The 26,531-nt window shown below is 47.8% G+C and overlaps 1 protein-coding gene across 1 annotated transcript; it reads right to left on the bottom strand.

Moving 5' to 3' along the window:
- Positions 1-4,067: 4,067 nt before the first annotated feature.
- On the bottom strand, positions 4,068-25,761 carry GCH1 (GTP cyclohydrolase 1). Its single transcript, XM_059473471.1, has 6 exons — positions 25,404-25,761; positions 13,691-13,800; positions 11,470-11,525; positions 8,291-8,322; positions 7,304-7,388; positions 4,068-6,328 (listed from the first exon to the last, which is right to left on the bottom strand). The coding sequence occupies exons 1-6, from the start codon at positions 25,708-25,710 to the stop codon at positions 6,202-6,204; spliced, it is 717 nt and encodes a 238-aa protein (XP_059329454.1). The 5' UTR covers positions 25,711-25,761; the 3' UTR covers positions 4,068-6,201.
- Between the last annotated feature and the right edge of the window lie 770 nt (positions 25,762-26,531).

The raw sequence follows: 26,531 nt of genomic DNA, 5'->3' as shown, positions 1-26,531 counted from the left end.
GCCCCTCTCCCATCCCCACTCTGGCATTCGGGTGATCCCTGGGCTCCCCAAAAACGCCTTTCCAGCCCCAAGGAAGCTCCTGCAACGAGCAGAGCTCGGGGCGGGCTCAGCAGGGGGAGCCACAGACTGTGCAGGGAGCCGTCACTGTGACATCCCCTGGAAAATCCCCTCGCCAGGATTCCTTCTCCTGGGGAGCTGAGAGGCCTCAGAAAATAATGGAAACAAGAATTATCTGATTGCTTGGGAACGTGGTCTGGAGATCGTTTACCAACAGGTGCATCTTTGATTGGTTCCATGTGAATTGTTTTTAATTAATGACCAATCACCATCAGCTGGGTCGGACTCTCAGGAATCAGTCACGAGCTTTCATTGTCACTCTTGTGAAGCCTTCTGATGCATCCTTTCTGTTTCTTTAGCTAATATAATATAATATAATATAATATAATATAATATAATATAATATAATATAATATAATATAATATAATATAATATAATATAATATAATATAATATAATATAATATAATATAATATAATATAATATAATATAATATTTATATATAATATATTTATATTTTATATAGTATATATATTTTATATATTATATATACTCTATATTTTATATAGAGTATATAAATATAATAATATATAATATTATTACATTATTATCTATAAAAATATATTATTATCATATGTAAACATTATTATAAAATATATAATTAAATAATAATTATGATTATAAATATTGTAACATATAATTATAATAATTATAATATATAAAAATATATAAAATATAATATTATTATATAACTATATATAATTATATAATTATAAATATATAACAGATTTGTGTGTAATATATTTATATATTTTTATGTAGATCTTTTATATATATTTATATAATATATATTATATAATATATTGTATAATGTCAATATATATTATATTATATTATATTATATTATATTATATTATATTATATTATATTATATTATATTATATTATATTATATTATATTATATTATATTATATTATATTATATTATATTATATTATATTATAATTACATTATATTATATTATATTACATTATATTACATTACATTACATTACATTATATTACATTCAGCCTTCTGAGACATGGAGTCAGATTCTCATCTCTCACCTTGTTCTGGGGACCCCCTCAAACACCACAGGGACCAGCTGAGCCCCTGGGACATCCCTGACCTCGGGCATCCCCCAGGGCCTTTGCAGACCCCTGCCAGCTCTCCCTCCCTCCCTCCCTCCCTCCCTCCCTCCCACTGCTGTTCCCTACAAAACCTTTCCCATCCTTCTCTTCCTCCCCAGCCAGGCCCCGTTCCCCCCAGCTGATCTCCCATGGTGAAGGGCAGTGCAGGAGAGGCTGCAGCGGTGGGCACAGAGCTGGGGCTGGCACCTGGGGCTGTGCCCACAGCCAAGGGCTGGCCCCTGCACAGCACCAAAAACCAGCGGGGAATGTCCTGAGCTGGAAGGGACCCACAAAGGTCCATCCAGTCCAACTCCTGGCCCTGCACAGACACCCCAACACCCCCACCTGAGAACATTGTCCAAAACCTCCTTCAGCTCTGGCAGGATTGCTGCAGTGACCCCTTCCTTGGCTGCATCCTGAAATTTTGCCTTTTTCCCACACACTGATGCCCCTCAGGCTGGAGCAGTGTCTGTCCCCTCCTGCAGCCATTCCTGCAGCAGCTCCATGCCGTGCCCCAGGACAAGGTGCCAGCTGTGGATGAGCTGTGCTGGCACCAGGGGATGCCCAGGGGCATCAGAGGCACCCAGAGCAGGGCAGGGGGGAGCTGAGGCACAGACACCTGGGCTGGGGCCCAGGAATTGCTCCCTCCATGGCACCCACACATCCAATCAAAGCAGCACTGCTGTGCTCTGCCTTGGCACCTTTAAAATCATTTTCAGGCCTTTGCAGTGCAGTTGATCCCTCTTAGTTTGGGTTTTTCACCTTTGCTTCACTGTCACAATCCTGGTGTGGGGAAGAAGAGCAAACAGAGGGAAGGTGGCACATTCACCTCCCAAAACCACCCCTGCAACACCTCAACACCCAAAACAAGACATAAACTCGTTAAAACAACAAATAAATTCCCTGTGATTATATTCTTGGTGTATTTTAACAATATTCCTTTGAATACTGGGATTTATTTTCTGTCCCTCCCAGACCAAGACTTATTAACAAGAGCTTTAATGTTTTGTGCCCCCTCAACTCCTAAATCATGAGTGTAACTTCCAAAACAGCTGGAAGGCAAAGCTTTTCCTATAAGTTGTTATTCCAGAAGGGCTCAGCCAAGGCTCAGAGGGCACAGCTCATTACAGGCTCTGTCCCAGCTCCAGAAACAGGAGCAGGAACAGGAGCTGAGGAGCTTGGGGAGATCTTTAAGGAACTCTCCAAAGTGTGGAAGGTTCTGGAGGCTGCTCAAAGCCTCTGGGATGATCCCAGCCTTGCCTGCAGTTGCTGGAAGGCAGATTTTTGTCTAAAAAGGGCCAAATTTGGAGCCCTGAGCTGGAGGAATTGCCTGAACTGAAGCATCCTGTTGGGCTTGGCAGTCTGGGGCTTGGTGGCCAGGCAGGGCTCTCCCAAATTTAATGATTCCACGATAAAAACCTGCATGTAGAGGTGGAACACAAGGGTGAGGGCCAAAGAGCCCAGGACATGGCTGGACATGGGATTTATGGATTGAGGTTTATGGATTGGGATTCCATGGCACAGGGATTTATGGAATGGTCACTCCACAGCACAGGGGCAGGAGGTGATGGGAGACACCCAAAATAACCAAAGTGAGAGGAAAAAAACCTCAAAGAAGCTGCTCAGATATTTTCTCTTGAGAAAATAAAATTGATAAGCAACACATAGCACTGGAGAGCATCGGGAAAGGAATGGAGCTCGTGATAAATCAGGTGGAGTCCTGGGAAATGGGGCAGGTCAGGGCTGGGAGGATGACCCCTTCTTTAACAGCTTTTGGTCCTTCTGTTTTAGCTTTTAGTTGCAGATTTTTGGGGGGTTTTTGGTGGTTTTGGTTTTAGGGGTTTTTAGCTATAAAGCAAAGTATTGGAAGCAAAATATTTTTTCGCCCCATGAAAACAGATTTTCCCACGATGGCAAAGCCAGTGAAGCTCCTTCCCAATCCCACACCTTAAAATAATTTTAAAATAGATAATTCCTTGCAGAAGTGCCTGTTTTCCCAAGCAGGCCATTTCCCACCACAAGCAGCAGCTTTCATGCAGAGCTGTGGGAAAGGCAGGATCAGCCTCACCACAGGGATGGGCCTTGCCAATGCTCCTGGGGCTTCCCAGGGGATTTATTTCCACACAGTTCAGAGCATTTGGATCCAAAGGACAGAAGGGGCTGGAGGAGGCTTCATTCACCCTCCCTTCTCCCTTCCTGGCCCCAGGGTGGACACAAACCCTGGGACCCCTTCCCTTGCCCTTGGGCTGCCCTGCTCATCACCAGTCTGCCATCCATGCATTTTATATTTTTATTTCTTCTCCTGAATCCCAGCAGTATCTGCTTCCTGGGAGGCTGGAGGACAAGGAGGAATGGCTTTAAGCCCATCTACCCACCCTGGGGACAACTTTGGGGCAACCCAACCCAACCCAACCCTGGTTTCGCCTTCGAGGTTCCTTGTCATGGATGCTGATGGGATTCATCTGTTCAGGCCACGAACCAGGAATTTCCTCAGGTTAATGTGGGGTCCAGGACAGCTCAAGAAGAGCACAAAGGGTACAAGAAGAGCGTGAAACCCCCAAGCTCAATGCCAGGAGCAGCCCCTGCCCCTCACCACCCTGCTCCAGTGTTTCTGCTCTGGATTCCCCTGGCTCCAAGCAGCAGCATAAGAGAAGAAGGTGGCAACAAATCCTGGAGGATTTTTTGCTTCCCATTCATCAGCTGGGGACTCCCCTGAGGAAAACAGCACCACCCAACCCAGCACCTCATCCATGAGTGAAAAACATCCCCACATGAGGGCAGGGAGCTCTGTCCCTTCCCCTGTGCAGAACCATCAGCTCCAGGACCCCAAGGATGCTCCCACTCCAAAGGAGAACATTTTGCTTTAATGTTTCAGAGACAATGCACTGGAAAGCAGCACAACAGGGGCTGTACATCCTTTACATATTTACACACGGGGTGTAGTTAAAGCTCCTGTGTCTGAATAATGCTGACATCCCAAAAAACTCACTGAGATCAACAACAGCAAAAAATGGGAACAAAACCCAAGGCCACGAGTAGAGAGAGGTGTGTTTTAAGGACTACAGGTCACGTGGAAATAAAGAACAGTGGTGGTGCAACGTGAACTTTATCCTGAATCGAGATAAGTGGTTAAAACACAACTTTTTGGTGCCTCAGGACCAACACAGTGTTTTACAGAGATTTAATTCCCAAACTGAAGCAAGGAAAAAGAAATAAGTGTACTGGTGTGTGCCCCTTTGGTCCTCAAAATCTCCTTCCAGTCGAGCTAAAAGGAGAGGTTCACTGCCAAGCTCAGGCAAGAAAGGTTTAAGGCTTTTCAGCTGGAAATTTGTAACAAACTGAACTGAAAACTGAAATGCCATGGGGTTGGTGTGGCTTAGCAATGTGCAGCACAGCTTGTTCACCCCAGAGACAAACACTGTCCCAGCACCCAATCCTACAAACCCAGGGCAGAGGATGCTCCAAAAGATTCTCCAATAATGATGTGAAGGTCCTCAAAGTAAAATTAGTGTAATTAAACACATGAGCTTGTTCTCCTTCAAAAAGCTCTTTAGGCCCAATCTGACCAGACATGATTTTTATTTTTGTTTGCAACTGGAAGCAGGAGGGAGGAATGTTGGTGGGATGGAGCTGGGCAGAGCAGAAACTGCCCTGAGCTTCATGGACAGCTTGGATTGATGTCCACAAAGCAGAGGGAGCCCTGGGAACCGCGGGCACCCACCCCCCTGGCTCGCATCTGTTTTGCAAGCTCACTGTGAGCAGGGTGGTTCTCATTCGCTCCTCATCTTTTCCCAATTAAGAGTTACAAAACACCCATTAAAACGGTAACAAAGCAGAAGTTCAGCCAAGTCCAGCTGGACTGAAACTTTTTGTACCAATTCTGCCACTTACAGAGGTTGCCACACACACAGGGGTGGGGGAAATGTGGTTTGATTCATCCTGGTGGCCCTGGAAATGCTTTTGTCAGCTGCTCTTATGAAATGAGAGCTGCTGTCACTCCAGGTTGCTCTGCCCTGGAATAACCCAACCTGTGGGCAGGGAGGGGAGGTACCTGTGCTGTGCTCAGGATTTCATGCCCACCTTTGGTCCAGCATTGGAAATGGAAACCTTGGAATGCTTGCAAATCTTCATTTTCACATTATCAGACTGATTTTAGCTTCTCAGTCTAACCCGTGAAAATCCAAGAAGGAAAGCTCAAGATATGAATATCATTAAAAACCTCTTTGGATACCTCAGTACTCTGCAGACAGACTCTGTAGGGCTTTTCCTCTCCTCTGTTAAAGTTTCCTTAAAAACAGTAAGAGACTGACAGTTCAAGTGGTCAGACCTTCTGAGGCACAGAGAAAAAGGTGCATAAACCCCTTTGTACTGAGACAGGGCTGTGCCCCAAATAATTCAGAAGTTAATTCCCTGCCTGTTAAGAGGATAGGAAAAATGGAGTTTACACATTTCTCAAACAAACAAACAAAAAAATACACAGAAAAGTAAGGTTAATACTAGCAAGAATATAAAACACACCAGAGGTAACAATTCAGAGGTATAACACACATATCCAGGTACTGAAACAGCCACTGCAGGACTTGCAATAAAACATAATTCAGTCCAATAATTCAGGACAATCCCAACCCTACAAAGATCCACATCCTTTCAGGTGTTTCCTGTGCTGCTCCACATTTATTCTCATAAACACAACATATCCATTTCACTCCTGAGCCCCACTTCTCTCCTGACTGCTGGATATTCTGCATCAAGGATGGAAGAACATTTCCAAACTCCTGTTTGTGGCTGGTAACCCTGTGGCATCAGTGGGAATCCAGGAGGAGCCTCCCCCATCCCACCTTCCCCAGGTGCCACCAGGAGCCTCTCACTGCACAAGGACCATGACAACAATTCACAACCATTGAGTTTAGAGCTGGGACGTGGGGACAAGGACAGACAGCGACACAGGACAGGACAATCCAGAGGGTGACACAGTTTCAGCTCCTGATGAGGGTCAGGAATTCCTCCCGGGTCTTGGGGTCCTCCCGGAACACGCCCAGCATGGTGCTGGTCACGGTTTTGCTGTTCATTTTCTGCACCCCGCGCATCACCATGCACATGTGCCTAGGAGAGAGCAGAAAATCATGCCTAGAGAAAGCCAGGGCACCAGGAACACTGCTGGGGAAGGGAATCCCACAGGGAGAGATGGTTCTTACATGGTGACACTCAGTTCTGGGAGGGTCACAAAACCTCCACAAGCAGAAAGGGCACCTGCAGCTCCTCAGCTGGGGAAGGGTCACATCCTCAGCCACTGAGCTCTGCCTTCCCTCTGATCCCAGGGAAATCCCACCTTCCCAAGGGGCACTCTGCTCACAGGACATGCCTGCTGCTGCTCCCAGGCTCTGACTGCTCCAGGAGGCAGCAGGAGCACAGGGCATGGACCTGGTGCAGTGGGGAAGCTCCTCCCTGCCACATTCCACACAGGATCAGGCAGCTCCCACTTTAAATGTGAGCTCCAGCACATCAGGATCACTAATTTTTTATTACTAGTAGTAATAAGTTACTATTAATAGTGTTGTTGTTATTATTATTGTAATTACTAATCCCTCTGCCTGACAACCAAGCACAGCACAGAGCCACCATGCACCAGCCCTGCAGCACAGGGATCCCACGGACCAGGATCCCACCCACGGGAACCTGGGATCACACAGAGCTGGGATCACACCCATGGGACACCTGGGATCATGCAGAGCTGGGATCCCCAACCTGGAACTCCTGGATCCCACCCCTGGAAGTTCTGGGATCTCACCCATGGAACACCTGGGATCCCACAAAGCTGGGATCTCACCCATGGAACACCTGGGATCCCACAGATCTGAGATCTCACCAATGGAACTCCTGGGATCACACAGAGCTGGGATCCCACCACTGGAACACCTGGGATCTCACCCCTGGAACACCTGGGATCTCACTTGTAGAACTCCTGGATCCCACCCCTGGAACTCCTGGGATCACACAGAACTGGGATCCCACCCTTGGAGTTCCTGGATCCCACCCTGGACCTCCTGGATCCCCCCCTGGAGCTCTGGTTTCACTCACGTGGCTTCCACGACGACGCCGACCCCGGCGGGCTGCAAGGCCTCTGTGATGGCGATGGCAATTTGTTTGGTAAGGCGCTCCTGGACTGGGGGAACAATGGGGAATTCAGGCTCCCAGAGTGCCAGGATGGTTTGGGTTGGAAGGGACATTCAGGCTCATCTCATTCCCGTTCCAAACCCCCCACCACGGGCAAGGACACCTTCCACCAGACCAGGGTGCTCCCAGCCCCGTCCATCCTCTTTTCCAATTGTATCCTGCAACAGAGCTTTTATTTTCTTGTTTATCTTTGGAGCCACTTTGCATTCCATCTCTCCAACCACAATTTGTTCTACCAGCTCCTCCATTTCCTATTTTGCAAGAGGATTTTCTTGCCTCTCTGCTCTGTTTCAATTTTTAATGTGTTTGTTCCCAACGTTCCTGCTGCACCATTCATTCCACACGCCCGATTTCTTTCCTTAGGGAAAGGAAGCTGAGATCAAAAATGAGCTTTGTCCTGCAAAGCTTCACTTCCTGCAGCTCCAGCACCCTCTGTTCACCAGCCTGGTGGTCACTGAGACTTCTCTTGCCAAGACCAGGCCAAATTTAACCATGGAACAAAGGCAGCAGGATCAGCCCAGCCCAAGGTTTGGACCCTGCAGCTTCCTCTCCCTCTCAGGGGCAGGAGGCAGCTCTTGCTCCTTGCTCCAAGGATTCCTGAAGGCATCTCTCCAAATCTCTGCAGGAGAGCTCATCCCCAGCAGCATCCAACTGGTTTAGTTATTCCTGGCAGCTCTACCTGGAGCACTTTCATCCCTGGAATCAGTTCCAGGCTCCATTTAGTTCCCTAAGCAGAAGTTACCTTCACTGGGAATGCAGGGACTAAGAACAGCAACATAATCTCTTCAAGAAACATCTTTCTCCCTTCTTAAACTCCACATCTACAGTTACCAGCCCCCTGCACTGACTAGGAGAGGAGAGCATACAACAAACAACAAATTTCGTGTTTACCTTGTAATCTTCTACTGTATATTTCCACGATCCTAAAGGAGAAAGGAAAAAGACAATATTACAGTTATTCCCAGCTGGCCACTGGCTGATCTTCACAATTAATTTGGTGCTGCGAAAAGAGACCCCTGTGTGAATCCATGGCTGTGAGGAACATCTCAGCCTGCCCTTGGCACATCCCTGTGTGCAGTGACAGGTTCCCCCCACCTGCAGCACCAGGGATTATTTCAGGGCAAACCAGTCACTCCTCTGGTCTCCTTCTGCTGGTTTGCAATTCCTTGTATCCCCACCCACCTGCATCACACAGCTGTGGGGGAATTCATGTCCAAGATCTCCCTAATTTCTGAACATTTCCCTGTGTTTCAGACTGGACCAAATGCTGCCTTAAGGTCAGCTCAGATAATGGATGCCCAGAATGCTGGAATTGAGCAAGAAATGTTTGGGATTCTTGCATCTGACCACAAATTTAGCTGAGAACAATGAGACAGAATTGGCCTTATTTAAAACAGAATCTCTCCACCCACTCATATCTCACCCCATCCTTCACATTTCAGTGCAGGATCACCTCAATGGTCCCCTCCAGTACAACTCTAAATTTAAGCCATTGGTGGCAGTGGAAGTGACACTCAATGACAGCTCCAGAATCCACACATTTTAAAAAATCCATATAATTGCTCTGTAACTGCAGGGGCTGTTCATGCCAAGCTCAAATGCTTAATTACACTTCAAGTGGCCACAAAAAGGAGTTGCTGTAAAGCTTTGATACCTGTCTGGGCACACCAGACAAAAGCCAGACACTGGCTGGCAGCCTCAAGCATCACTTACAAGAACCATCCCTGACAATGAGACTCTCCTGCTGCTTTTGAGAGAGAATTAAATGCACAAACTGCCCTCCAGCAATGAAATGGTTGTGCTACAGCATCAAACAAAGCAACACAATATTTAGATTAACCATATGGGTAGGAAACATTCTCAGATATTGCACAGAAGAAGTCCTAACAAGGTGTTTATGTAAAAACAGTTGTTTGAAAGAGCATTTTCAAGCCTGAGCTTAAAACCCAGGGAAAGATGTTTGTTTACTGAATGCAGGTCATCCACAACTACAGAAACTCACCACATAAAACTAATCCTATTATGAAAGATTAGGCCTAGAGCACCAGCAGCCTCACAAATCTTTGCTTGAACACTGGCTGCATTATGCAGGGCACCAAAGGCAGGCACAGTTTGACCCCCAAACCTCTTCATGGTGAGCACTCAAAAGTGAGAACATTTTGTTATACAAGAACCTAATCTCTTCATTATTGCAGAATATGGGAGTCTCACCCTCACTTTACACAGAGGCAAGATTTGAGATTTGGGCACAGTGCAGGAAGCCTTGCACGTATTTTGATGCAGGTTTCCATTCTGAGGATAAACGGGAGGAAATTTTTATCTTTCCAGCACCATAGTCCCACTTGCATTAAAAAAAAAAAAATCCATGAAAAGCATTTTGGGCTCCTTTTTCCAGCTGCAGACAAGAGAGAAACAGAGACCAGAGCAAGCACAAAGCAGTGGGTGCACATTTCCAATGTGATCCTTGATGCTGCATGGGAACCCTGCAGAAATGAAACCCCGTGCTCAGGACAGTCTCTTCAGGAGGAATGGATTCTCCTCAGAAATCCAACTCCAAAAAACAAACCCCCCAGCCCTGCCCCACCTAAAGACCCACCCAGAACTCAACACCAGCCATGGGATGCCACACACATCCCCAAATATGAGCAGCCAACAGGAGATGAGGATTTTGCCCAAGAGCTGCAGGTCTGACAGCTCAGAACCCCAGCCTGCAACTCCAGCAGCTCCTACAGCCACAAAAAACCAAAAAAAACAAAAACAAAACAAAACAAAAAAAAAAAAAAAAAAAAAAAAAAAAACAAAAAAAAAAAAAAAAAAAAAAAGAAAACCCACCAAAACAAAACCTCTTTCCAGCCTTTTCCTAAATGCCTCCCTGCAATACGAATTTACACAGCAGAGATGTGAGATGTGACCTCCAAGGACCCTTCCCCTTCCAAACCCAGCTCTGCTGTGCAAGCAGAGCCCAGAACAGATCTGGATCCCTTCAGGACATTTTGCTGCCATATCCTACAGGTTCCTTACCTGCTAAGGAAACCCAGCAGGCAGGCAGATTTGCAGGGCTAATTTCTCATTAGTGTTGCTGTAACTACAGCAGGATTAACAGACCCATCAGGGAAAGCGGAACCTATGTGGTGTTTTTGAGCTGCAGCCAAATTTTTACATTTGTTTCTCCACTCTGATCCCAAATAATCTGCTTATTGAAGGGATCTACCATCCTCTTCCTCACCAGCAGGAGAAAGTGTCACTTAAAAACAAGAGCCAGTGCAACAACTGATCCAAGGGAACTTGCTGAGGATAAAAAGCTGTTTTACATACTAAATGGATTTCTCAAGTGCATCACAATTGCTTTGTTTCTTAGGCTGAACTTTATCTATAAAATCTACCCCACAGCACTCTCAGCAAGTTTGCAGTGAAAGAAAGAAATGTCACATTTTTTCTGAAGAGTCAGCTAAGAGATGAAAGCTTTAGATTGAATTTATATCCATGAAATGTGTTCATTTACAGATTTTTGTTCTTATTAGCCAATTTACACCCAAGTGGTAAAGAGCTGGAAATTCTCACTGGTTTTTTGTGGCTTGCCTTAGAACATAACCAAATTCTCTTGTTCTTTGCCTCAGAGCTCCCTGCAGACTCTGGGGGAACCTACAAAAGCATCAGGGCTCTGCTGCAGCCACTGGTGAGAATTAACACATAGCTCCAAGATTTATCTGTCCTCTCCACAAAAATAAAATAAAATAAAATAAAATAAAATAAAATAAAATAAAATAAAATAAAATAAAATAAAATAAAATTTAAAAAAATTAAAAATTAAAATAAAAATAAAAAATAAATTAAGATATAAAATAAAATATAAAATGAAAAATAAAAATAAAATACAAAAAACAAAAAACAAAAAAACCAAAAAAAGAATCCCAAAACCAATGCTGAGGATTGGTCTAAATCCAAATCCAGGACACAAGGTGGGCTGAGCTTTAGAGGCAGAGGAGATTAACAAGATTAACAGATTAACACAGCTAGCACAGCCTGGAATCCTTTTTACAAATTAGCATCACTTTCATTAGAACACTTACCTAGCGAGCTTGCTGAGGCCGAGCACTTGTTTGTTGGGGAGATAACCAATGTGTACCTGGGCAGGGGAGAAGAGCCATTAACAGCAGCAAAAGCACCCTCCCAAGGGCAGGTGGAACTCATGCACAGACAATGGGATGTGCATTTGCCCCAGGACTGACTCTGGGCCAGCCCAGAGGTCTCAGCAAGTGGGAGGAATGTGGCACCACGCAAGCCTGGGGAACTGTGGAGCTGAGGCTGGGAGCATCTCACGAGGTCCTGGTGAAGAACAGGGGAGCTTTTCTGAGGGGCAGAGAAGTCACAGCTCTCCAGGAGCCAAGGCTCAGGTTCCAAGTCTCAGGAATGCTCCAGAACACTGCTGCATCTGGGTACAAAGGCAGTCTCTGTTACTCAGCACAGCACTATTTGTCTAAAATAAACATGCTTTTCTTCCAAGGCCTTAAATGGATTTAGGGAGAGGAAGGAAGAGGGACTGTGCTTTACTTGCAGTGAAAATTCTGGTGGCAAGAAGTGCTTTGCCACCAAAAATCAGGCTGCACTTCCTGATTTGATTATTTCTCTTGTTTTAGTATCAGAGATCACTGGTGATTAACTCAGCTTCCATCCTGCTCAAATATGGATTTGCTGAACAGGTACTTGAACTAAATTGGAAGGAGTTTAGCAGAAAAGTGCTCAGATATGGAGGGAAGGACATTTAGCTCCTTGTTTTTAGGAATCCACTGAATCCCAGTGGGTTCAGAGTTATAACAGATTATAAACCAGTCCTGTGCCACTGTACCAGAGACTTGGAAAATGAGCCAAGCTGGAGCAGGGCTGTGTCAGTGGGGGATTCTGGCTTTGCCTGGAGGCCCCATCTCAGAATCCTGTGCTGCTGCACCTGCAGTGGAGGCACCACAGTGCACCTGATCACCTGGCTAACTTGCTCATTCCTACCCCTCCTGTCTGGCAATCAGCCCCCTGACACCTGGAAAGATACATGAAACATTTCAGACAGAGAGACACTGCTTAGAAATAAGCCTTGAATCCTGTTCCCCATATTTTTGCAGATTTCTCGATTTCCTGCAAGGCAGAACTGCAAGTGCAAGACCTACAGGTCAGTGTTTGCAGCCTGTTTGGTGCACCCAGCAGGGCAATGGTTACTCTGCATATTCAGAGCCATACCAAGTCATTTTTAAGGATGAGCTGGTGTTTGTGAGGAGATTTCTCCAAACCACACAGGCTAAACAGCTGGATGTAAAAAAAAATGCACACATTGCCACAGGAGTAACAGGGAGAATATACACAGTGCACACAACCAAGAGTAACAGGCACAAAGAAAGCTTGCACAGAAAAAGGGGTTATCCTGTTCTCCAGTATGAAATACCAACAGCAAGAAAAGACAGCAGACAAACCTGAATTGACTCAGCTAAATAAACAGCTGGTTTCTGTTCATGTATTTTATTATGGGGAGACAATTTGCTTGGAACATATGTGGCACTGATTGAATTTTACAGACAACACAAGCACGTGCTGCTCTTGGACCTGTGAGCACCTCGTGGTAACAGATGGCTCAGGCTGAGCTCCATCCTCTGGGCTGATAAGGGACTGAAGAGCCTGAGACGTGCAGCTCCCACTCAGAACTCCTCATCACCTCTACAGTGGTTAACTGGAGAAATTTTATCTTCCTGAAGTTGTTGGGAATACAATTCCAGCACCCTGTGAAGCACCAGCCCCTTTCACAGGACTCCCCAATCAAGCACTGCCAGATTTGGCCACCCTCTCCCTGACCTGGCTCACATAATTAAGGCAGGGCTGCTAATGAGCGTGTTCCACTCACAGGGGGTTTCAGAGAGATGGATGTGCTCTGGATAGCTCTGAGCCAGGAGCTAAATCCATGACAGAGCCAGTGTGCAGGGTGAGCTGGTTTAATATCGAGATGTCTGCCCTCAAGGCTTGCTGCTGCTTCATGGAGAAGAGCTTTGATATGAAATGTCAGAAACCATTAGATTACTTAGACTAGCAAAGGTTGAGCATTATATTTCAGGAGCTTAAATTCAAATAAAACCTCACATTAAGGAGACCTTCCTTATTTGTATTCTGAAGATTAAACTTCTAGGACTGTAGCCGTAAGCAGCGAGTACTTACAGCCTTAAAAAGCTTTGTAGCTACAGCTGCAAAGTCTTTTACATGTCCTTAAGGTCTTTTACTGTGCATTCCCACATTTGTTCCGTGAGGGAGAGTTACCTTTCCAACAAATGGAACGAGGTGATGCTCACACAATGAGAACATGTCTATGTCCTTCACAATTACCATCTCATCATGGTCTTCGTCGAAGATGGCGTCGTTCAGGACATCTGAAATCAAACATCTGCATTAAAAATAAACCCAAAAATCATGGCAGCCTCTTCCAGACAAGAAGAAAGCTTGTAGCAAGGGCAGAGCTCTCTCAGGGCTATAGATTTTAGGGTTAAGGTGTGGAGGGAAGTGAGGAGTAACATCACAAGCGGTTTTGGTTTGGGTGCAATCCCGCCTTTGCCCTGGTGTCACCCTGCCTACGTGCTGCACCAGAAGTCAGCCTGGAGTGTTCTATTCAATTAATAGCTCGAGCATGGGTTAGAACAGGTCTGGTCTCTGCAGAATTACTGACATCTTAAGAGCAATTAACAGCTGACACTGTGGGCTTCCAGCCCTGCTTCCAGCAAGCAAAGCCAGCCTGAGGTCAGGGAAAACCTAAAAATCCACCACAGTGGTTCCTGCAAACATTTAACAGCAGCATTGCTGTCTCCAAGAAGGCTTTGCAGGCAAATTTCATCCTGCAGCTGTTCAAGTACACACAGAAGTCAGAAACACATCTGGGGAGAGATTTGCTGTCCTGATCTGAAATGGGCAGACACATCCACACTCCAGCCTAATTCTGCACCTCAGAGTCGGCAGAAAAGTGAGGTGCAGAAACCCCCACAGAGACAGAAGGGAGAAGAGACAGCTCAGTAAGAAAAGGAGCACATAACATGACACCTGGCTAATCTCAGAATGGATCCTCAATTGATTTTCCACTTTCATCAGTCCCTTGACAAATCCCCAAACAATCCTGGCACATCAGTCTCCACAGAGATTGCAGGCACCTGAACCATGCTCAGAGATCTTAAAAGTAGAATAATCCCAAGTCAAGAACCCAGGTCTTTCGAAGAACAAGAAAGAAAAGTTATGTATGAAGGAGAAACTTGCAGGAGACAACCACCTGTACAGGTGGGCTGATAACAGGGACAAGGAACTCTGCAAACAAATTCAGCTGGGAGCCACACTGGCTCCTTGGAGCTCCTTCCAGGAAAGCAGAGTCCCACACACCACAGGCAGAGCAGGGCACTCAGGGACTGCCCTGCAAGCACCAGGGAACACCTGCAGGGCTGGTGACACAAACCCAAGGGTGGTGGTGACACAAACTTAGTGATGGTGACACAAACCCAGCAGTAATGTCTGACGTCTGCTCTGCTTGCCTTGGTGCCTTCCCCTGACACACACATCCAGCTAATGGCCACCATCTGCTGTCGATAAGGGATCATCATCATGGAGCATTTTAATTTCCTGCCTGCTATCAGCCCTGCACAGGTAACCCTGGAAACGTGCTCCGCCTGCGACACGGGATCCTTCCTGAGCAGGGCTGGCAACCAAGGCAGGCAGGATGAATCCCAGGAGGGTTTGGATCAGGTCAGAGGGCCGGAATAGGGGCATGAAAAAGGCCAGGGAACAGCTTTGTGAAAGCACATAATTCTGATCTTTGAATTTCTGGGTTTAAACCGAGCACTGCTGGAGAGGGTTTTGATTGCATGGGCAGCATCAGGCACATATATAATTATGAATCCAGCCAGGCAAAGGGAGAGCCCAAAAGAGAGGACCTGAACAGGCTCACAGGAGAGGGAAGGGGAGGCAGAGCAGCACTCTGGGTGCTGAGCTCCCTCCTGCAGCACTCTGCAGCCGTGCCATTTCCACAGCTGAAAGGCAAACAGTGGCTGCACAAAACCTGCTGCCGTGGCCAGAGTTATTAAACCAAAATCCAAACAGATCCACGAAGCATCTCCAGAGTGACTGCTGCTGTTATTAGACCCCCAGCTCAGGTCACACCAGCCTCACCAGGAGCATATCAGAGCCTGATGTCAGATATGGATTTACGTCAGCGCACGAGCAAAGCAGATTGTTCAGAACAGCCAGAAATGGCCAAATTCTCATCAAGAGTCCTGGTGTGTGACACAGAGAAGAGCTACAACAGAAGGTACTTCACTCCTGAAGCCTCATATCCACGTGTATATGGATGGATATACACTAAATAAAATATAAAATATATATTAGCAGGTCCTCACAAACTTTCTCTCCCAGCTGCGTGGTATCATGGGCACAGCTCAGGGGAGAAAAGAGAAGTTTTAGCGACCTCAGAAGTACCACACAGGCAACTCCAGGAACAAAAGGCACCCTGCATCCCTCTCAGGGCCAGAGCAATCAAACAGAAGCAAAAAGAGCACCCATCCTTCTTGCACATCCCCTCCAATGCCACAGCTCAGCCTCAGCAGCATGGGCAGTGCCCCAGCACAGCCAGGGGAGTTTCAGAGGTAAGAAAACACATCTGCACATCAAGAATTGCAGCCACAGAGCTGTGAGGAGCTTCAAGCTTCTTATTTATGGTGGTCTTGCCATTTTTGCATCTTTTATTTATTTATTTAATATTATCAGCAAGTCGCAGCCAAGTCACAGACAATGCCTGCACTGTCCCTGCAGTGAATTGGGCTGATTTTGTCAGCACCAGCTACTCCCTGAGAAGAAGGCCCACAAAGGAAGAAACCAGCTCAGTGTTAGGCCCTCCAAAAACTCCTCCACAAGTGCCAGGTGATGCAAGGGCACAAAGGTAAAACCAAGTGTGAGGCTGAAGGCCACCACCTGAGCAAATGGCCACCGTCTTGAGTGGTCACCTATCCCTATTCTGCTCCAGTCTCTGCTTCACAAGTCTCTGTTCCTGAAAATCAGCCCAGCTTGAATCCTGCCCATCCCTACACCTCCCCCTTTGCAGCCCAAGCCCATGGTGACAAAAGCAGAGTGAGCAGAGCATCTTTCCACAGCTGCTTCTCCCTGTGTCCCACTGCAGCAGCTGTTGGCAGTGATCACACAGGAGACACTTCCCTGGCACAGACTCAAACACCTTGTGCAGGGAGGCCACACCATCTAATCTAAATTTGTCTGGGGTTTTTAGGTTTTTTTAAAGATTTTTTTAAATTTTTTCCGTTTGCAATAGCATCAAACAGGGCTCATAAAAGCTCAGCCTGTGCGCTGCAGCACATGTTCTGGAAAATTTAACAGAGCTGAAAGGACAGGAGGGGAAATAACCTCAGACTAAACAGGGCAGAAGCAAAGCTGGGGACAAATTTTTGCCCCTTTTCCCATTCTTTCACTCTACCTACCAGACCATGCTTCATTAGTTTGACTTCATGGTTTGTACAGAGAGTTTGTGCTCTCTAAATCATTCCAGCTGATTTTTCCTTCAGCCAAAAGTTCAGCTCCTGGTGCAAAAACTTCATTGGGCTGTTGAAACCAAACAGCCACCTGTGCTGCAAGTTAACTCCTGAAACAGAGCAGAATTAATTTGCCCTTTATCTTCAAAAAAGAGCTGATAAAATGAAAAATCAGAACTGGGTGAAGACAGGATGAGAAAGACCTTTCAGGATTCTGCGTCAGAGCTCGGCAAAGACACCTGTTGCTATAGAAACTATTTGCATGGCTTTAATGTGACACAGGACAGCAAAAGCACCTCTGGCAATGAGAGAAGGCAGAGCCCACCCAGAACGGGCTCGGGAGGTGAAGGGGAGGAGGGATGGCAGCACTGCAGCAGCTCACAGCATCCAGAGCTGCCTTTTTCACTGTGCTGGAGTGAAGTGATGCAGGCTGCTCCCACCAGGGGTTTAAGCACTTCTCTGTGGTGCTCAGCCGCCTCACAGCTGCAATTTAAGTGCAGGTTGCTCAGTGCCAGCAGGATCAAGGCAGCCTCAGGAGCTCCCTGGCGCTCATCCATCCATCCTGGCAGGGACAGAAGGACAAGGCTCTCCTGACCCCATTTCACAGGTCCTGGCTGTCCCCTCTGCCCCTCTCTCTCCGCAGCGACAGTGCCACAGGCAGGGCAGGAATGGGCCAAGGCAGGATCACATCCTATGGGACAACTCACAGCCCCCAAACAAACTAATGTGACAGCGTTCACAGGGGTCTGAGGATGAGGGGAGAGACAAGGATCTGACTCCATGTTTCAGAAGGCTTGATTTATAATTTTATATTATATATAAATATATAATATTTATTATATATATTACATTAAAACTATACTAAAATAATAGAAGAAAGGATTTCATCAGAAGGCTGGGCTAAGAATAGAAAAGAAAGAATGAATAACAAAGGCTGGTGGCTCAGACAGCGACTCCAAGCCAGCTGACTGTGATTGGCCATTAATTAGAAACAACCACACGAGACCAATCACAGATGCACCTGTTGCATTCCACAGCAGCAGATAATCAATGTTCACATTTTGTTCCTGAGGCCTTTCAGCTTCTCAGGAGGAAAAATCCTAAGGAAAGGATTTTCCATAAAAGATGTCTGTGACAACTAAAGCAGTGTCTGAGCTCAGGCTCCTCCAGAACACAGAGTTACCCCCAAAGCAGTGGCAGGGAGCTCACATGGGCCAGGAGCAGGTCATGGTTTGGTCATTGCCCCAGAAGAGCAGTGCCAGGAGCCAGCCAAGGTTAAGGTCTTTAAGGCAGAAGCACCTGGGCAATGCTGCAGATGTTTCTGGTTGTCTTTCCCAGAGTCCCTCCCCAGCTGAGGACAGATGTGACTGCACCAGGAGACACCAGTTAACAGCTGGATGTGTGGCAGGGAAACCAGCAGGGTCAGGATGAAATCTGGAAAGGAACCGCTGGAAAAACCTCTCAGCTACTGCTGGATAAGCAGTAAAATGTAAAGTTAAACCTGGCTTTGTTTTTCATTATTCATGACATTACAATGTGATGACATTACAGGTAATTGTAGTTAGGGAAAAGATTCCAGACAAGCAACAAGAAAATTATTGCAGCCTTTGAGTATGAAAAAGGCACCAGGAATTTGTGATGCATTCAGAGAGCCAGGCTATAAAAGCATTAATGTAAAGGGCTTGTACTGCTGCAGAAAGTGAATGAGTTCAGGTTGCTAAGAAAAGGAAGCTCTGGGTATGTCATTTGCTTCAAGACGTCTTGAAGAGCTCTAGAAAGAGGCATAGCCTGAGATGCCACATGACTGTTGAAATAGGCAATAGGGTTCAAAAGATGCTGAGAAATGAACGCTTGTGATAACACACCTTCTAGCAGAAACCAGGAGAAACCTTAGACACAAAAGAATTTACAAGTTTCTGGCTACTTTTTCAGATTTCATCACCAAAGCTCTAGAAACAGACACCCAGCTTCAGACAGGGACATTTGTTTCAGAAGCAAAGCTCAATCCCTCAGTTACCAGGAGGGAGGTGAACCAGACATGTGGTTCACGGGACATTTCATAGAAGCAAAGATAAAGGAGCAGCATTATTGCTCTTCAGCTAATTCTGGCTGTGATTTGTACAGATTTGTTTATTTTCCTGTGAGATACCCTCCATGTTGTAGGGAGACTGGAGTCTATTCATAACAGACCGGCTCCTGCAGACAGATGAAGCCAAGATTAGGTTCTAGAAGTTGTCCTCTGACAGGAGGTTTATTAATGTGAGGGAAAGCAGCCTTATGGAGATGCTCATTAAAATGTATCAGGATTTTTCAATAACCATTTCAATGTCCCATGTGACAGAAGGTGCTCACCCACACTTCTTTCAGAAACTGAAACAAAGGAAAAATCAAAAACAAAACTCTTTAGAAGAGCAACATGAAAGATCAGAAGCCTGCAACAGCTCAAATCCAAGAGGTCACAATATTTAATAAATTCCTAACAAAACCCAACCAAGCTTATTGTTACTTCAGCATTGACAGGAAGGGCAGATGATCCAGGAAAATCCCAGTTCCCAGAAGTTTCACTGCAATTAGTGTGTGTTCAAGCATGGTAGGAATCCCTTCTGTGGGGGCAGAGGTTGAAGAAACCCCAAAAAACCTCTCTCTGAACAGCCCTGTATTTCCCACCCTCTGATTTGCCCTGGCTGGAGCAGAGCAGGGCTGAGGTTTCAGCTGTTGACAGATCCCATCCATGTGCTCATGGATGAGCCAGCAGCTCCACAATTCCATGAAACACGTGCCATGTGCTCATGGATGAGCCAGCAGCTCCTCAGTTCCATGAAACACGTGCCATGTGCTCCAGCAGCACCTCAATTGCATGAAACACATGCCATGTGCTCATGGATGAGCCAGCAGCTCCTCAGTTCCATGAAACACGTGCCATGTGCTCACAGATGAGCCAGCAGCTCCTCAGTTCCATGAAACACGTGCCATGTGCTCCAGCAGCACCTCAATTCCATTAAACACATGCCATGTACTCATGGATGAGCCAGCAGCTCCTCAGTTCCATGAAACACGTGCCATGTGCTCCAGCAGCTCCTCAATTCCATTAAACACATGCCATGGGCTCATGGATGAACCAGCAGCTCCACAATTCCATTAAACACATGCCATGGGCTCATGGATGAGCCAGCAGCTCCACAATTCCATTAAACACGTGCCATGTGCTCATGGATGAGCCAGCAGCTCCTCAGTTCCATGAAACACGTGCCATGTGCTCCAGCAGCACCTCAATTGCATGAAACACATGCCATGGGCTCATGGATGAACCAGCAGCTCCTCAATTTCATGAAACACATCCCTGTGCTCATGGATGAGCCAGCAGCTCCTCAGTTCCATGAAACACATGCCATGGGCTCATGGATGAGCCAGCAGCTCCTCAGTTCCATGAAACACATGCCATGGGCTCATGGATGAGCCAGCAGCTCCTCAGTTCCAGGAAAGCACAGCAGCTCCCCAGCTCTGGCAAAGGGCAGGGCTGCTGATCAAACAGCCTTGTTTGCTCAAGGCACTGTGTGTTTTGACACAGCAATGCTTAGCACCTCAGCACAGCAAACCAAGCAGCCTGGAAAAATTTAGGAGCTTACACCATTGTTGTCCTCTATAAAAATACCAAATCCACTAGAAGAAAAGATTATTAAGGTTGAATTTTTTCACCCCACAGTGTAGGAAAAGCATACAAACTGATGAGTGAGGAAATGACCTAACTAGTTTATTGCTTTGAAATAAAAGGTGCCCAGCAGAGTCACTTGCCTTGCAGCCTTTCAAACCCCAGAGGTCCAGGAAGCAAATTCATCCCCTCCCAGTATTTCTGATTTTCATTTCCCTGCTGAACACACTGAAAGGATGGGTGAACCTGCCAGCATGCCTGAGAGCTGCTCACATGAATAAAGGCTGGGAGAGTCCCCTGGCAGCAGCTCCCACCATCACCAAGCCCAGACTGGTGACCAAGTTTTGCTTTGAGTGTGGCTGATGAGAACAACTTAACTTCCTCCTGCAGATACAGCTCGTCCAGGCCTGTGCCTAATGTTTCCTGCAGGATTACACAATACAAACCACTCATTTATGATTCACCTTTCAAAGGCAGGATCACTGACACTGTTTCTGAAACTTACCAGTTGCTTGGGTCTGAAACCTTCAGTTTCAGTTGAGTTAGTGCTGTCTGCAACCTTGTATATCCATTTATTCTCATTCTCATTTTACACTCATTTGCTGCCTTTGCACACACTTGTGCTTTGCAGTATTTATTGTCAGACCCTCAGACAGCACCTCTGAGGATGCCATGAAGCCTTTAGTAAAAGGAGGGACAAGGTTTGACAAGGTTTGTGTGGCAGGTATCTGCCTGAACCAGCTCTCAAAAAGCTGAAGGCACAGCCCTGCAGTTTACCCTCACCAGCCAAGGGGGCTGTTCCAAAATACAATTTACACTCAGAATTTACACCCAGAAATAGGAAGCTGATAGATCTGACCCTGGAAAAGAACAGATGTTCTTGGATGCTGGCACAGAAACACTGCATGAAATTGGGAGTTACTTTTTTGGTGACTTTCCTGCTCTGCCTTCCTTACCAACACATTGAGAGGTTTCTGTTGCAGCAGCTGCCAGTCTACACCAGTGCTGGAGCGTCTGCACCGAGCTGTCAGGGTTTTTAATCTGGTCCCCAGGTGGGTTTTATTTGAAATCACTAGAGGCATTCTTGCCAAGTGTGATGACTGGTACTACAGAGTGGGAACAGCACATTTGAATACATCCTGTCAATGAAAGAGGTTGAGGCCTTTGGTAAAGCCAGGATTAATAAACAACAATCTGGAATTAACAGAAAGAGCCAGATACAGATATTTAACAAGTAAACTCTGCTAATGGCTCTGACACAGCCCTGAGCAGCTGCAGAGCACAGATAGCAGAGATGAATGGAGGGTAAGGGCAGAACAGCCACTCTGCACTGCTGAAAACAAGGCAGGAAATACACAGAGTAGAAGCTGGAAAGCAGAATCAGCTTCTCTGCTGCTCACAAATCTGAATGGAGAGCCAGAATTCAGGTGTTATCTTCCCTACAATACTACAAAGCTAAGCTCTGGGAAATACAAACATACAAATACAAGCAGGTGTCATGGAAGCCAAGTGACAACACCCAGCACAGGATATCAAATGACAGCACGTTTAACTATGCTCCAGGTTATTATAGTTATTATTATTGTTATTATTGTTGTTATTATTATTGTTATTATTATTATGTTCTCAGACACACAGAAGCCAAAAAGCTCATGGAATAGTTTGGGCTGGAAGGGATCCCTAAAGGCCATCCCCTTGCAATAACACAGGGAGGGAGGTGAAAGCCAAGCACACCCAACACAGACCTGGCAGTGCACAGCAGCTTTACACTCTCAGGAGACAACAGAGCTGGGGAAGGGTCTGGAGAATTCCTGAGGGAGCTGGGCAGGGGCTCAGCCTGGAGCAGAGGAGGCTCAGGGGCCCTTGTGGCTCTGCACAGCTCCTGACAGGAGGGGACAGCCATGGGGATGGGGCTCTGCTCCAGGGAACAGGGATAGGACAAAGGGAAATGGCCTCAAGTTGTGCCAGGGGAGGTTTGGATTGGATATTGGCAAAAATTTCTTCACTGAAAGTGTGATTAGGCATTGGCACAGCCGCTCAGGGCAAGGGTGGAGTGCCCATCCCTGGAGGGATTTAAAAGCTGTGTGGATGTGGCACTCAGGGACAGGGGTCAGTGGTGGCCTTGGCAGTGCTGGGGAATGGTTGGACTCGATGATCTCAGAGGGCTTCTCCAACCTAAACAATTCTATAATTTGGGTGTATATATCACATCTTCCTTTGTGTTCCTTTATGAAAATGAAAACTCCATCAGACACTAATTGCTTCCCCCTCCCCAGGGCAGATGCTGCAGCAGACGAGGTCACAGGGCTGATTTTAAAGCCTGTCCCTGTTGTGCCATTCACTGCCCTGGGTCACCTGTGTCACTCCCTCCTGGCTGCACACTCTGGCAGCACCTCCAGCCCTGTGAGCTCAGCAGGGACCTGTTGCAACACACACACACACACTGTGGCCATGTGGCTGTACAACTACCACAACCACAGAGCTTTTACCTGAGGAACCTTTCCTGGGAGGATGGAACTTGCAGCTATTGTGAGAGCCCCTCATCTTATGCCTGCTGCAGGGATAAAATGGAAACACTCCTCAAAACACACCCTGCAAATCCCTGCTTTAACCTCTGCCTACCCAGACAGCTCCACAGGAGGAGCTGAACAAGCTGCAAAAAAAAAAGCCTGGGAAAACAAGAGGTCAGGGCTGCTTCTTGTCAGGATTTTGGGGAGGGTTTGGGCTGGTTTTGGTTCATTTTCTTTTTCACTTGCTGGTCCAGTTGCCAGCCTGGCCAGGCAGAGAGCTGGATTAGTATAACCAAGGGAACAGCACAGGATGCTGCAGCAGGGACAGCAGCAGTCCCAAAGCTAATCTTGTGCCCAAATATTCTGTAGGATTCATCAGTCATTTAAAACTCTGTAAGAAGACTTTACTCATACTGATTCTCCTAACAAACTCTTCATCCACTGCTTGCTTTGCTATCTGCTGAGGGTTTGTCCTTCAGCAGCAGCTCTTCCTTCTGTCTGGCTGGGAAAAGTGGAAGCTGAGCATCCTGCAAGAAGGGGTGAGCAGCTGGAAAGTAAAAGGATTCCCCACCTGACACAGGAAGGAATGTTAGTGTCCCAGCCTGACATGATTTCCTAAAAAGAAAGAAGCAGTCCAGGAGCAGAGCATGAGCAGTGACATTTTCTGTCCTTGGATATAATACAGCTCTCCCCCATGGATAATCAGAGGAGAGGAGTATCAGAACTACTCTGCTTAATTAAATTAATGTGAGAGATTAGAAGATCCCAGAGAACCCAGCTTGGAGCAGAAAAAAGTTTTTAAAATTACTTCAGGTAACGTGAGCACACAAAACTGGCAGCAAGGTAAGAGAGGACTTGAGAAGGGCAGCAACCTCATCCAGGTTCAGCACAGAAATTCGTGCTCAAGTTATCACTGGAAACATTCCCTGTGCTAGAGCCTGGCAGGATGGCTGAGAGACCTCCTGTGTTTTACAGCAGTTAATCCCAGCAAACAAAAGATGAAACCTAATGAAACCTCACCTCAAACACACCGTGCAGCAGGACTAAGAGAGGAACAAGGAGCCCAGAGCTGCTCCCAGCTGTGAGCCAAAAACCTGGCTTGATCTGAAAGGCAGAGCAACTTCCAGGGCAGAAATGCTGTTCCTGGGACACAACAGTGGTGCAAGAGTTTAAGCTGGCCATAAGTGAATGCTGGAAGTTGTGGAAATCTGATTTCGAAAGAGCCAACAGCAGAGAAATAAAAAAGAAACTAAACACAAGCCCCAGCCTTTAAGTTGAAGCCCGGTGCCCTCAGAAAAGGGCTCTGATGTGGCAGCAGGAGCTCCCTGATGCCATCAATAGCACAGTGCAGCCTTTGCTTTGGGCAAAGCATCCTGATGGAGCCTGGGGCAGGCTCAGCACCCCAGTGCCGATTCCAGAGAGCAGGGCAGGAGCAGCCCTTCCTCAGCCACACTCAGGGATCCTTGCTGGCTCTCTCTGCATCCCTCACTGACAGGAACTCGCCTTTACTGTAAGAAGGAGCAGAAAGGGGAATTCCCAAGCTCTCCAGGCTCTTTTTTACTGTTTGTACTGGGTACAGTCCTTAGCCAAGAGGCTGAGAAGAGGAAAAGTGATGTAAAAACATGCATTTTCAAGCAGTATTTACCCTGCATTGGAGTCATGAGTTGTTGATGAGAACATATCCCAGCCAGTTCCTTTCCTCACACCCTCACCCAGCAAGCAGGGACACACACCTGGAGCAGGGATGTGAACCTGGGGCTCCCCTCCACACCTGCACTTGCTGCTGGGACCCTGAGATGGGGAAGGGATCTCCCTGTCCTCTTCCTTTCTCCTCACCTCGCTTTCTTAAGTTTCATTCCCACCTTTGAAAAACCTCACTTGATTAAAACATCGGCAGAACGGGACTTCTCCTGAGAAAACTCAAACCCCTTCTGTCTGCTAATGGGAATAAACATGGATTGGATTGGGTTGGATTGGATTGGGTTCCCACCCTGTCCGAGCACAGCCGGGGAGGGAGGAAGGACGGAACCCACGAGTTCCTACGCCAGGGCAGGAAAAGTTTCCATCGGAAGAGAGAAAGCAAAAGCACTTGCTGTGCTCGCCCAAACGAGAGGCTTACGACAGAATGGAAACTTTACCTGCACAGAGTTTAATTAAAAACCACCCGAGATATTTGGGGAGGGAGAGGACAGCGAGGCACAGAGGTGATAACGAGCTGGGTGACGCGGTGACAGGACAACGATCAGTTCTCATCAATTGATCAATCCCAGCTCCATCCCCGCGGCCCCGGGAGCGCTCCCTACCCGCGATGGTCTCCTGGTAGCCCTTGGTGAAGAACTGCATGGCCGTGGCCGCCCTCCAGGGCGTCTTGAGCAGCCCCTGCCGCTGCGGGTCCTCGCCCAGCGCCCGCAGGATGGAGGTGTACGCGGCGGCCAGGCCGGGCAGGCTCAGCTCGTTGTCCTCCTCGCTGCGGGGCCGCTCTCCCCGCCACCCTTCCCCGCTGCTGCCGCTCCCGGTGCCGGTGCCCGGGGCCCCGCGCGGTTTCTCCGCGGCCGGGGAGGGCGGCGGCTCCCGCCGTGCGCACCCGTTCCAGCCCCGCGCCGCCTCCATGGGCAGCGCCGTGCCCGAGCGGGGCCGAGCCGTGCCCGAGCCGTGCAGCCCCCGGGCCGGCCCTGCCCGTCCCGGCCCCAACGCCGCCGCTTTTATCCCGCCCGCGCCGCCCCCATTGGCCGCCGCCGCTGCCGCCGTGAGGGGCCGTGCTGCCGTGAGGGGAGGGGGTGCTCCCGATGGGGGTACGGTACAGGGGGGATCCCCCGGATGGGGACTGGGTGGGGATCGCGGAGACCCGAGGGGACCCCGGGCTGGGCTGAGCGCTGGGGGTGGAGGGGGTGCCCCGGGTTCGGGGGATCCCAGGGGATCCCCGGGGTTGGGAGCCTGGCTGGGGGTGCGGGAGGGTCCCTGGGCTGAGGCGTGGGCCGGGGGTACCGAGGGGATCCGGGGGGATCCCCGGGCTGGGAGTGCGGGGGATCCGAGGGGATCTCGGGGCTGAGGGTATGGGGGGGATTCCTCGGCTGAGGGGTGCGCTGAGGGTACGGGGGTGCTCCTGGATCACCGGGGATCTCCCCGAGCTGAGAGCCAGGCTGGGAGGGCAGGGGGGTCCCCGGGCTGAGGGCATGGGGGGGATCTCTTTTCTGTGGGAGTATCCCAAGAGATCTCCAAGATATGGGATCCTCCAGGATGAGGTGCATGAGCAGTGGGGAATGCCCTGGGCTGGGGCTATGGGAGCATCCAGAGGGACCCCTGGGCTCAAACCTGGTCCAGAGGTTCCAGGAGAGAATCCCACGGACTGAGGTGTGCTGGGGGCATGGAGGCATCACTGGGGCTGAGGGTGTGGGGCAGCCCCGAGGCTGAGGTGTGTGATGGGGTACAGG

Source organism: Ammospiza nelsoni, chromosome 6 (genome assembly GCF_027579445.1).
Source record: "Ammospiza nelsoni isolate bAmmNel1 chromosome 6, bAmmNel1.pri, whole genome shotgun sequence".
In the NCBI taxonomy this organism is placed as follows: domain Eukaryota; kingdom Metazoa; phylum Chordata; class Aves; order Passeriformes; family Passerellidae; genus Ammospiza; species Ammospiza nelsoni.
The sequence above is the reverse complement of the archived record's forward strand: the minus strand, read 5'-3'. Positions and strand labels throughout refer to the sequence as shown.

Coding starts and splice junctions, on each gene's coding strand:
- GCH1 (XM_059473471.1), bottom strand. CDS start 25,710: ATGGAGGCGGCGCGGGGCTGGAACGGGTGCGCACGGCGGGAGCCGCCG. Junction 13,801..25,403: donor CTACCAGGAGACCATCGCGG/GTAGGGAGCGCT, acceptor GTTTGATTTCAG/ATGTCCTGAACGACGCCATC. Junction 8,323..11,469: donor GGCCTCAGCAAGCTCGCTAG/GTAAGTGTTCTA, acceptor TTTCTCCTTTAG/GATCGTGGAAATATACAGTA.